Source organism: Camelina sativa, chromosome 16 (genome assembly GCF_000633955.1).
Source record: "Camelina sativa cultivar DH55 chromosome 16, Cs, whole genome shotgun sequence".
NCBI classification, from domain to species: domain Eukaryota; kingdom Viridiplantae; phylum Streptophyta; class Magnoliopsida; order Brassicales; family Brassicaceae; genus Camelina; species Camelina sativa.
In genome coordinates, this window is record NC_025700.1 from 3,812,295 (window position 1) to 3,825,623 (window position 13,329).

Genomic DNA, 13,329 nt, shown 5'->3' on the forward strand with positions numbered 1-13,329 from the left:
AAAAAAAAAAAAAAAAAAAAGAAGAAAGATTTTTAATCCAGCTATACATGCTTTGGTCAGGTTTTCAATTTTCTTCGATCATGGATAAAAGTTTCGTCACCCTGGATCTGTTTCCGTATGACAAGCCACATGACCCCAAGGTTGCTTGTGGACCAACAGACAATAAGCAAGCCGAAGAGAAAATAAACCTGGCGAGGATGAGGTTTATGACGTATGAAGAAAGAAGAGAGGAGGCGCGGCACAATGTCTCAACAAAACTAACTCTCTACACCGATCCATGGACCATCAAGCAGGAAATAACCGAAAGCAATCATGGCTATATAACCAATCTTTTTCTAACCGAAAGCTTTGTACGTAGCGACATTCTGAGGTATCTCCCTGTGTCTAAAGTACTCGAAGAAGGCCCTGGCTTAACAGTCGACGTGTATGATGACGACACTTCTACTATGCATAACCTGGTTCTTATGAAATGGCACGACTATCCAAGCTATATTCTCCTCAATGGATGGTATAAGGATTTTGTGGTGAGAAGAGCTTTGAAGGCAGGCGATGTGGTTGGAATATATTGGGATCCTTATGGTTCTAAGCTTCATTTTTGTGTGCTTTCTCGTCCAACGATAAATGCTAGCTCAGTTTCGTACCAATGGGTTCAGCATCATTTANATAGAAGACCTCGGTATCATGAAGAGTCAAGAACGAAGTCGCAACACCAATCTTCCCAGCACGTCCTGTACGTCCAATACGATGTGTATACATCTCAATATGTTTAGGCATGTCGTAGTTTATGACGTGAGCCAAATCGAGTATATAAATTCCACGTCCTACAACATCTGTTGCAACAAGAACGTCGTATATCTTTTCTCTGAAACCTTCTAAGCTGATTTCTCTCTGCTCTTGTGATTTCCCACCCATGTAAGGTCGTGACACGGTACCCATCCATGTCCAGATTCTTAGCAATAATGTCTGCGTTTTTCTTGGTGTTAACAAACACAATGGCAGTCTTATCATCACNGCAGTCTCTGCAGAGAGATTCGTATTATCTTATTGTAATGGTCAAACAATGATGTGGTTTTATGTGGTGTTTATATGGTTTATGTTGAATAAAGAACAATGCTCTTATGTCTTAAGAATAAGCAATGAAACTATTAATTTGTTGCAGCGTCATACACAGAAAATATCCCACACTAAGAAGTAGAAACCCTCATATAACAATGGTAACATAGTGGAAATGTAGACCTTAAGGACTGCCAGGATCACGTACAAAAGAAAATATTACACGTTTTCTTGTGCTTTAGGATAACGAAAAGGTCAAGTTCGCAAAGTCATTGATTTGCCACAAAACCAAAAAAAAACCTGAATTCTTGCTTTGCTTAGNTAATCACGTGTTGCGAAATCAAATCTGCAGTACCAATGGTGACGACAACTGGGTTCCTCAAGTACTTCCTAGCAAGCCTTTCTACCCCAGGAGGCATTGTAGCACTGAACATACATGTGGTTCTGTAAATTTTCTTTTCATCAAGCTCTTCTTCGTTTTCCGGTTTCAAATTACTACAAGGCATCGCATCTAACACACCTGCAACTTGCGGCTCAAAACCCATGTCTATCATCCGATCAGCCTCATCAAGAACCACATAGTTGCACTGGTTCAACACAGCATACCGCCTCTCAAGGCAATCAAGCAAACGACCCGGAGTGGCAATCACAATCTCACACCCTTGTGTAATCTTCAACCTCTGTTACTCAATCGACTGACCACCAACAATAGAAGTCACCCTAAACCCTAAATAATGAGCAAACTTAACAGTTTCCTCCTCAATCTGCTGAGCAAGCTCCCTAGTAGGGGCCATAACCACAGCATAAGGTCCCTTAGTCTCATTCTCTTCAGTCATGGGTGGCAATCTAGATATGTAAGCTAACATAGGCAAAACAAAAGCAGCAGTCTTACCAGAACCAGTCTCTGCAATGCCGATAACATCACGCTGTTGCAGTCCAAGTGGTATAGCTGCCATTTGAATAGGAGACGGTTTCTTGTATCCAGCTCTCTCCACAGCTTTCAGAAGCTCATAAGTAAGCTTGCTCTCTTCCCAGCTCCCCATAGGACGAGGAATCCTCGAACCCTTGTAAGAGATATTGAAATCTTCCCCGAAGATACGCCAATCCCTTTCAGTCATCTCCTCTAATCTCTTATCGCTCCAAGCTTTATCTCCCTTTTAACCCTAATTCTCTCTTAGTTGTTAATTCTAGGGGTTTGGTTCTCATTGATGTCTCGAGAGGTTTTGAACCTTTTATATATAGAGAACTCTTATAACCGACTAAACATAATTAAGTAAAAATAGCTAAACATAATAATAATGTAAAAACTAGGTTTTACCACGAATCTATTATTTTGTTGATATAATATTGTAATAGTTTAGCCGTTTAAAAGTGCTTATATATATATATATATATATTGTTAACGGTTGTAGATAGAGTTTTGTAAAAACTCTTGATTCGCAATTTGAGAATATACATTTTACGATTTGTTAGTTATGATTTAGGAATGAATAATATGGCATATTCTTATTATGATTCTCAATTGATATTATTGGATTAATAGTGTATATTTAAAGCTAATAAGATATAACCAAATATGTAATCATTTATTAAACGCAAAATTAGTTATTTCTTAAGATGTATTCATCTTGAATTAGTTGATATATTATAGGGATGTGATTAAGAGGGTGTGATTACATAATTTGGGTTATAAATTCTTTTTGTCAAACTCGGCCCTGAAAATTTGGCATGCAAATTAAATATTTTCTAAGATACAATGAGCATTAACTGGCATTAATTGGATGTAAATAAATATGCTATGGATTAAAAACTGGCCTAAAATATTCAGCAATCTTAAGGAGGATCCGGATAATTGAATCGGTTATAATTTTAGTTAAAAACTCGACCCGAAGTTGGTAAAAAGTGATGGCACTCTATTGTACTCCAAAAATGTATTTCAAGCTCTATATGTGGATATACTTGTTTGATTACAAATATCCTAAGACAATTTTTAATATATATCCGTTTATAAATATTCAAATCACATCATACGCTGAAAACAATCTAAAATTTTATTAACTTTTTGTATTAAATAGTAAATAAAATAATTAAATATAAGATTAAATAAAAATGAAAGGAGAATTAAATTTTAATATAACATATTGATTTAGATTAGATAGATAGATTTTAAGAAATTAATATTATCAAATAAGGAAATGATTGTGTTTGGTTATAATGATTGTAGAGAATTTTGTTGAGAATTGTTTAGATACAAAGATAAGAGAGAATGACACAAAAATATACTCCAAAAAAGTTAAGATTGATACCAAAAACAATAACTTAAACTAAAAGGAAACATAACAAATCATGACTCTAGAAGCTTCTCAAGTCTTCTGGTCAATAATTGATTTAGCTAAAGGTTTTTAAAACGACCTTTACCTAGAAGGATCTAGAAGATCTTTTAGCTAATATGTGATAATGTAATATTTATTATTTAGATATTTATATATTTGCAATTATTATAGTTCAGGAAACTTTTGTACTATATAATTTTATGTAACCTTATAATCATGATGTTGTAAAACACGGATGGTGGATTTCTATAACCGGCCCATACACGGTTCATACACGGCCAATGTACGTCCAAGACCATAAGGTCCATCGGCCACTTCCTCTTAGTCTAAATCGGTTTAGTCTTAATGTATTTGGGCTTTGTCCCTTCACTATATATATGTATGATTATCGAACATAATGAATAAGAATAAGAAGAAAAAACCTCCTTCGAGTTTCTGTAGTTTACAACCCGTTATCAGCACGAGTTTGCCCTAAACTCCAACTGAGAAAATCCCTAAAACCCTAAACCGCCGCCACACACAAAGTCCTTGTTCGTCCAAGCTCGGCGATCAACTTCCGTCCGTGTCCGTGCTCGGCTACTGCTCGGCGATCGGTTTCCTGTCCGAGATCTGTCTGTGTTCGTGGTCAGTTCCTGTCCGGGGTGAGTTCCTGTTCGGAGATCTATTCGTGTTTATCATCAACCGGTGCTCGTGATCAGTTCGCGTCCAAAAATGGTCCGCGGTTCATTGCTATTTCGAAATCAAGTCCGAGGTTCGTGGTCCGTTTGTGATAAAGTTTGTATATCCGAGGTCTTTAGCTCCCGGATCAATTCGAGTCAACCCCAAACGGTGTAAGGTAAATAAATCAAAACCACCTTCACACATAGATGTATATCGAACCTGATCTTAATTTATAAGAACTCTAAAATCTACAAGTAAACAATCAACAAACAAAACCCTAAGCTTTAAAAACCCTAGAAACCCTAAAAATCCGAAAACCCTAAAACTTTAAAATCGATTGCTATGAGGTTTAAGGTTGCTTAGATTGTTTGCAAATTAAACTAACTATGCCATGATTAAAATCCGTTTATTATTGTTGATTGATTGCTTGTTTTCGATTGCATGAAAAACCTTAGAACTAAAACCTAAATTCGAATCTAGAAAATATTCAACTAATTCTTCTAGGTCGTTAAAGATCCGATTATCAATGATGGTTTAGTAAAAATCGAAAACCCTAAAATCTAAAATCTTAAAATCGGATTAGTTCCATGTTTTACATGGAACCCTAAAAGCAAAACCCTAAAATCGAAAACACAAATATTAGGAAAATTACCAAAATAATTTGTTGGCCTTATCTAGTATATTTAAGAAATTTAAATATATTAGACATTCTCCTAAAAGACTAGAAAATTTCCTAAAACCTTTGTCCTAATCCTAAACTAGAAAAAGGAAAACCTTAGTAAAAGGAAAAACTTAATAAAAGAAATTCTTGCATGCTAGATTTTATGTTTATCTAGGACTGTGTTCATGCATAATATATGCCACGAAATTATGTAAATAAAACAAGACATTCACTAAAATAATCGGCATGTTTCGGTCTTAAATACCGCATGTCCCAAACGAAAATAAATCCATGGTTCGGTATTAAATACCGCATGGCCTAGACTATAACAAACGGCATGGTTCGGTCTTAAATACCGCATGACCCAGGACTATAACAATCGGCATGGTTCGGTCTCAAATACCGCATGGCTTAAAAGTTTAAATTGATGGTATGTTTCGGTCTCATATACCGCATGGCCTAAGAGCAAAATAAATGCATGTTTTGGTCTCATATACCGCATGCTAATGATCAGATGCATGTCTTATATTGTGTAGATGGCAAAGATCAACAATCTCCAATATTCTGCCCTTAACGTTTCTGGAGACAACTATCTCCAATGGGCATTGGACACTAAGATCAACCTGAAATCAAAAGACCTATGCGAATGCATTGAGTATGATAATACTTGCACTGAAAAGAGTAAATATAAGGCGTTGTTACATATACGCTATCATCTTGCTGAGAGTCTCAAGAACCAATACCTTACCATAGAGAATCCTCTTGAGCTTTGGACAGAGTTGAATAACAGATATGTACACGAAAAGACGGTGCTCCTACCAAAGGCTCAATTCGATTGGAAAACCCCAAGGATCCAGGATTTTAAAATCCGTGGATGAGTATAATTCAGAGCTATTTAAGATAGTCTCGATATTGAAATTATGTGGTAAGGAGGTTACTCAGGAGGACTTGCTAGAGAAGACATTCTCTACCTTTCACACTAATAACATACTGCTTCAGCAACAATACCGTGAAAAAGGTTTTAAGACATATGCAAGCCTCATCTCTTATTTGCTACTTGCTGAGCAAAACAATGAGCTATTATTGATGAACAATGCAGTGAGCCCTCCTGGATCTACCCCCTTACCAAAGGCTCACAAGGTTGACATGACTAAGAAAGAACATAAAGAGCCCAAGGAGACCAAAGAGTCTAACTACATCTATAGATATAAGCATCATGGCCGTGGCCATGGTGGAAGAGGACATGGTGGTTATGGCCGTGGGAACCGGTCCGACTTCGGTCGTGGCCGTGGTAGAGGCCGCAGAATTCACAAACCGCAACACAAGCCTAAATCGGTTTGTCACCGATGTGGTATGTCAAATCATTGGGCTAAGACATGCAGGACATCTAAGCATCTTATTGATCTCTATCAAGAGAATTTGAAAAGGAATCCAGAAGCCAATTTGGTTCATCTCGATGGTGAAGGAGATTTCGACCATGAGAATGATGATCTATTGGATTATGAAACTTCGGATTGTCTAGGAATGGTTAATTAAAATTGTCTTGATTTAATTTCTATGTTTTATGCTTTAAATTTTATTGAATTATGATTTTGGTTTAAATTCAACCATTTCCTTCAATATTTATTTGTTTGTTTTATTCTTTATGTCTAAAACATGATTCTTGTCCATATTGAGAAAATGGCTAAGGACAAGAACAATGCCAATATTAGCACAATAGCGGGTATAGCAAGTCTAATGAAAGGCTACGGCCAGGCACACATCTTGAAGTAAGTGATGCCATATATTCACCCAGCTCATAGAGAAGCTTATTGAGTTTTAAAGACATTCGTTTGAATGGTCTACATGTTGAAACTAAGGGTGAAGGAAACCAAGAGTTCCTACATATTACAGAAATCACTCAAAGGATCTAAGAAAATCCTAGAGTCTATACCCGCACTAGCCACTGGTTTATACCATGCTAAGATAAATATGATTGAGGCTAATTTGGCAATGAATAAAATGTTCAATGAACAATTCACTTTATGGCATGATCGGCTTGGTCATCCGGGTTCTAACATGATGCGTAAGCTAATTATGAATTCTAATGGGCACACTCTTAAAGAGAGACGAGTTATCCCTAAAAATCTCACGTGTGTAGCATGTACACAAGGAAAACTCATTATAAGGCCATAACCAGTCTAAGTAACTAAAGAGACTTTCCACTTAAGACTATACATCTAAGATAATGCTGGTGAATTTACATCCCAAGCGTTTAATGATTATTGTATGTCCATCGGGGGAAATGTGGAACACCCTGTGGAACATGTCCATACACAAAAAGGATAGTTAAATCTTTCATTAAACGGATCCTATTAATTGCTCGACCATTACTCCTAAGGTCGAAGCTTCCTGTGTCGGCTTGGGGACACACATTATTACATGCAGTAGAGCTTATACGCATCAGTCCATCTAGTGAGTATAAATATTCGCCATCCCAATTATTAACGGGTCATGACCCAGACATATCCCATCTCAAAAAAATATTCGGATGTGTCGTATATGTACCGATTGCACCATCACAGAGAATAAAGATGGGACCTCAAAGGAGGATGAGAATATATGTTGGATTTGATCCTCCCACAATTATTAAGTATCTTGAGCCAACTACGGGTGATTTATTTAAGGCCACATACCCGAATTGTCAGTTTGATGAAACCGACTGTCCCAAATTAGGTGGAGAGACAAAAAAGCTGGTCAAAGAAATTTCATGGAATCAAACATCCTTAAATTGGAAAGATCCTCGGACTCTAGCATGTGATGCAGAGGTCCTAAAGATAATATATTTGCAAAAGCTAGCTAACCAATTGCCAGATTCCTTTGCTGACCCTAAGAGAGTAATAAAATCGTACATACCAGCTTGTAATGCACCAGTACGTATTGATGTTCAAAAGGAACACAATAATCAAGTTGCTACAACGTCTAAGACCCATTTGAAACGTGGTAGACCAATAGGTTCCAAAGACAAGAACCCTCGGAAATCTAAGAAATGTGCAAATCAAACCGAGGTTAAGGAAATTACAGACATGGCCGCGGCAAATCCTAAGGTACCGAATGAGATTTGGGACGCTGAACCTCAAGGTCCTGATGGTATTGATAATAATGAGATCTAAATAAATTATATCATGTCTGGAATTCAATGGAACCGGAAAGATGTCGACATCGATGAAATATTTGCACACAAGGTAGCACTTGAAATAAATGAGGATCATGAACCCACGTCTAAATTAGAGTGCACTCAAAGTAAAGATTGGTTAAAATGGAAAGAAGCCATTGACGTGGAGTTAAGTTCATTAAAGAAAAGAAATGTGTTTGGTCCTATCTTAAGGACACCATTCGATATAAAGCCATTAGGACATAAGTGGGTCTTTGTAAGAAAGAGAAATGAGAATAATGAAATCGTGAGATATAAGGCACGACTTGTAGCACAAGGATTCTCTCAAAGATCCGGAATAGATTATGAGGAGACATACTCTCCTGCGATGGATGCAACGACTTTTAGATTTCTAATAAGTCTGGCTATAAGAGAAAAGCTGGATTTGCGGTTAATGGATGTTGTATCCGCATACTTATATGGTCCACTGGATAATGAGATTTATATGAGATTACCAAAGGGTATAGAGCTCAAAGATAAGAGCGGTTCTCGAGAACAATATTGCATAAGGCTAAACAAATCCCTTTATGGACTGAAACAAAGTGGGTGTATGTGGTACAATAGATTAAGTGAGTACCTAGCCAAAGAAGGCTATAAGAATGATCCCATCAGTCCATGTATTTTTATAAAGAAGTCTGCAAACAAAGGGTTTTTAATAATAGCAGTATATGTGGATGATTTGAATATCCTAGGAACCTCACGGGAAATCGCCCAAACAGTCGAATATCTAAAGAAAGAATTTCAGATGAAAGACCTAGGCAAGACTAAATTCTGTTTGGGATTGCAGCTTGAGTACATAAATGATGGAATCCTTGTGCATCAAATGGCATATACTGAAAAGGTACTCAAGAGGTTTAATATGGACCAAACTCACCCAATGCCTAGCCCAATGGTTGTGAGAAGTTTAAATTTGGAAAATGATCCATTTGGTCCAAGGAAGGACGATGAATAAATTCTCGGTCCGGAAGTGTCATACCTTAGTGCTATAAGAGCGTTAATGTTCTTGGCTAGCCACACTAGACCAGACATATGTTTTACCGTGAACCTCTTAGCTAGATTTAGCTCTTGTCCAACCCAAAGGCACTGGGACGGTATTAAACATGTATTATGTTACCTACAAGGAACGTTAGATTTGGGTTTATATTATACTAATTATAACAAAGAAGGTTTAGTTGGTTTTGCTGATGCAGGTTACCTATTGGATCCGCATAATGCTAGGTCTCAAACCGGCTATGTGTTCACACACTGTGGTACAGCTATTTTGTGGCGTTCTATGAAGCAAACCATTGCAGCCACATCATCTAATCATGCAGAGATTTTGGCAATGCATGAAGCCAGCCGTGAGTGTGTATGGTTGAGGTCGATGACTCAACATATCAGGACAGATTGTGGCATGGTCGACGATAAGGAGCCTACGGTTATCTATGAAGACAATACAGCCTGCATCGCACAACTTAAGGAAGGATATATCAAGGGAGATCAGACAAATCACATTTTACCAAAGTTCTTCTTCACACATGAACTACAAAAGGCCGGAGAAGATCAAGTGGTACAAGTTCCTTCATGCGACAATTAAGTTGATCTCTTCACTAAGTCATTACCGACATCGACATTCAAGAAGCTCACGCACCAGATTGGGATGCGGAGACTTAAGGACTTCTAGGGATGCTTGGAAAAGGGGGAGTAATGCGTGCTGTACTCTTTTTCCTTCACCATGGTTTTGTCCCAATGGGTTTTTCTGGTAAGGTTTTAATGAGGTAGCACCCCCAAGCGCATTACAGAGATCCTTCTTAGCATTTGCACGGTTATGTCATCCAAGGGGGAGTGTTTTAAAACATGGATGGTGGATTTCCATAACCGGTCCATACACAGCCCATACACGGCCCATATACGTCCAAGACCATAAGGCCCATCAGCCACCTCCTCTTAGTCTAAGTCGCTTTAGTCCTAATGTATTTGGGCTTTGTCCCTTCACTATATATATGTATGATTATCGAACATAATGAATAAGAATAAGAAGAGAAAACCTCCTTCGAGTTTCTCTAGTTTACAACACATGAGAGTTAATATACAATTCTTCCATTCCTAAACTCTCATCAATCTCTAATATGGTATCAGAGCCACAATGATCTAACGATCGGCTCTGTTCCTGTTTCTAAGCTATATGCTTCTTTCTTTTATATTTTTATTTTTTGTTAAGCCAAATGCTTCCATATTCAAGTTCATCATGAACCTCTGAATCTAAGCCATCGAACTTCTTTTATTCAAGTCTATTAATTATCTTAGACTTTAGAATCTAAGCCATGTGCTTCTCTTTTATAAATTTTATTTTCAAGCAAAAGTTCTTCTATCATTCAAGCTTATTATAAGCCTCTGAATCAAACCGAATTTCTTTTGATTTTTTTTTTATTTTTTAAAAAAATATATATATATTTTTTCATCATTCAAGATTCTTACGAGGTTCTGAATCAAGCCATAGTGGTTCTTTAGAAAGAAAAAAAAAGCCATATGTATCATCTTCATCTCAAAATTACGGTCATCACATGTATGGCCTTCACCGTGCCATCTCCCTAACCACCATCACCCTATGATCCATATATATGTCTGTCCGCTGAGATAGACTCAAGTTTCATCTCCCACGAACCTCACCATGTACATGGTCACTTCACAACCACTCCACATACTTCATAATGTCCATGTTTCATCAATCTCAAGCCGTAACTTTCGTCGCTTCTCCATTACCACCTTGAGATTGAGGGGGCGTGTAGAAGGATCTAGAAGATTTTCTAATTAATATGTGATATTGTAATATTTATTATTTATATATTTATATATTTGCAATCATTATAGTTTAGGAAACATTTGTACTATATAATTCTATGTAACCTAAAGCTTATGATCATGAGAGTCAATATACAATTCTTCCATTCCTAAACTCTCATCAATCTCTAATATAGCTAACGAAACGGTGAAGATGGTGAAGAAACTCCAGGCTATGTTGGAGCAAGAGAAAAACCAGAGGAAGGCTCGAAGGTGGAGAGGGTACGTGAAGAGGAAGAAAATGAGGAAGAGGAGGAGGATGCAGATTGAGATTGTTTATTGAGCTTTGGAGGAAGTTCTGGTGCAGAAGATCTAGAGTCGTTATTGGAGTGGGGCTGTGGGAGTCGTCGTTGTTATTGCTGACACTCTCTTCCTCTTTACCCTCTCCTTAGAATATTACACATTCTCTAGTGCTTTAGGATAACGAAATGGTCAAGTTCGCAAAGTCATTGATTTGCCACATAACCAAAAAAAAAAACTGAATGGTATCCTGCTCGCTTAGCATATCGTCTTGATAGATACACTAATTCTCGAGCATCAATTTCAATTTATACATACAAAGAGAAGATATAAATGTGAAAAAAAAACCAGAATCGAACATACTTTTCTTGAACAAAAACCAGTACTAAATATAAAAAGTTACTCAAGTTTCAACTTTCCCACTTGCTACTTGCATCCTTGATTATCAAATAAAGATAAAACATGCGACTAACATCATGATTATCCCAAAGGGTAAACGTCACCAGGAAATTTAAGAACAAATCCAGAGGAGCCTAGAGACTCAATTTATATAGACAGTGTCACTATCACTATGTCTTGGGGGTCTATCAGGAAACTTACCAGGTTTGAATTGTGACCGTGTGAATCTCCGTGAATGGAGAGCTATGCATTCATAATGTATTTATAGTGATACAAGAGATAGTATCATATCTTATAAGCTAAAGATATGGGANCCCTACCCCCCCCCCCCCCGCAGTTAGAGCTGGAGGCTTCTGAACACTTAGGCTGGACCAAAAATCCTGGAAGAGTGTAGTAGGCAGCCCTTTGGTGAAATTGTCTGGAGGGATGAAGGAACATGAAAAACCTTGATATAACCAAGGGCAACACATTCACGAACAAAATGGATGGAAATCTCCACATGCTTGGTGCGTTGATACTGAACGGGATTAAAGGCAAGGTAAACAACACTAGCATTATCACAAAACACAAGTGAAGTTTTTGGTACCAGGACCCGCATCTCCATAAACAAATTGCGAAGCCACGCAAGTTCAGCAACAGCGTTGGCAACACCTCTGTACTCTGCCTCAGCAGGAGACCGTATGTTGACGTTTTGCTGACCAAGAGATAAGGTTGGGGCCGATAAAGACGCAGTAACCGGACGTAGATCGCCATGTGGATGGACAGCCTGTCCAGTCAGCGTCGGAGTAAGCAACCATAGTCGTAGGAGAGGAATGGTAGAGCTGGAGTCCATGCGAAATGGGTAACGAAGAATGTGTTTCAAGGCATTTAAGTGAACCCCACGCGGGCCATGCGTAAAGAGACACACTTGCTGAACAGCATACGATATGTCCGGGCGTGTAAAGGTAAGATATTGACGTGCACTAACGAGACTCTGATATATAGTAGGATCCTTAACCGGGGGACTGTCAAAGTTGATTTCAGCAAGCTTTGCCTTAGTATCAACCGGAGTGAGCCAAGGGTTACACTCAGTCATGTGGGCTCGATGAAGAATGTCCGCCGCATAGTTCTGTTGATGAAGGAATGTGCCTTTGTCATTTTGGACGATGGAAATGCCGAGGAAATGATGAAGAGGGTCAAGATCCATCATGAAAAACGCAGAATGCAGTGCCGAAATAATCTCATTATATCAACTATGATTATTCAAATCTCATATATTACTCTAATATACATTAATTATATTATTCTATATAATCCCTTAAATTATGTCATTTGATTATGGTATGTGCTTATATATAAGTTGTATTATTCCATTTGATAATACAACAACAATAATAATACAATCTTATTCTCTCTATTTACAAATATATATATATATATATGTTTAGGCATGTCGAAGTTTATGTTGAAACAAGAACGTTGTATACTTGTTGTATCTCTTTTTCTCTTTGCTCTTGTGATTCCCCATCGTGTAAGGTCGTGACACGTCACATGGTGCCCAGCCTTATCCAGATTTTTAGCAATAAAGTCTGCGTTTTTTAGACCATCTGCATCCCATCAATGCTCATCTGTTGCTAAAAATAATACATTTTAATTATTTTTTAATATTATTGTATATTTAAATAATACTTTAAATTTTAAAAAAGGTTAACTTATTAGAAACTGACATGTTGACAAAAAAAAATGACGCATGTCTGAGAATCGATTCTCACGGTGGAGATAGAAGACACATTTCTCAATTTTTTTGTTTCTTTATTATTACTTTTTAATTTTTAATTGACAGAACTCCTAAAAGAAACAATGGATTCGTTAAAGTCCCGGATAGTTTCACTACTTCACTCGGTTATCCACCTCTGCAAAAATTCAATAGTAAATTAGGTTTACTTATGTTTGAAGGGTCCCATCGTCTTAATAGGAAGAGTACAAGTATT

At 37.4% G+C, this 13,329-nt stretch overlaps 1 protein-coding gene and 1 pseudogene across 1 annotated transcript; both read right to left on the minus strand.

Moving 5' to 3' along the window:
* On the minus strand, positions 625-2,195 carry LOC104753329 (annotated as a pseudogene).
* Positions 11,721-12,545, minus strand: LOC109129433 (uncharacterized mitochondrial protein AtMg00810-like). Its single transcript, XM_019237677.1, has one exon. The coding sequence runs from the start codon at positions 12,543-12,545 to the stop codon at positions 11,721-11,723; it is 825 nt and encodes a 274-aa protein (XP_019093222.1).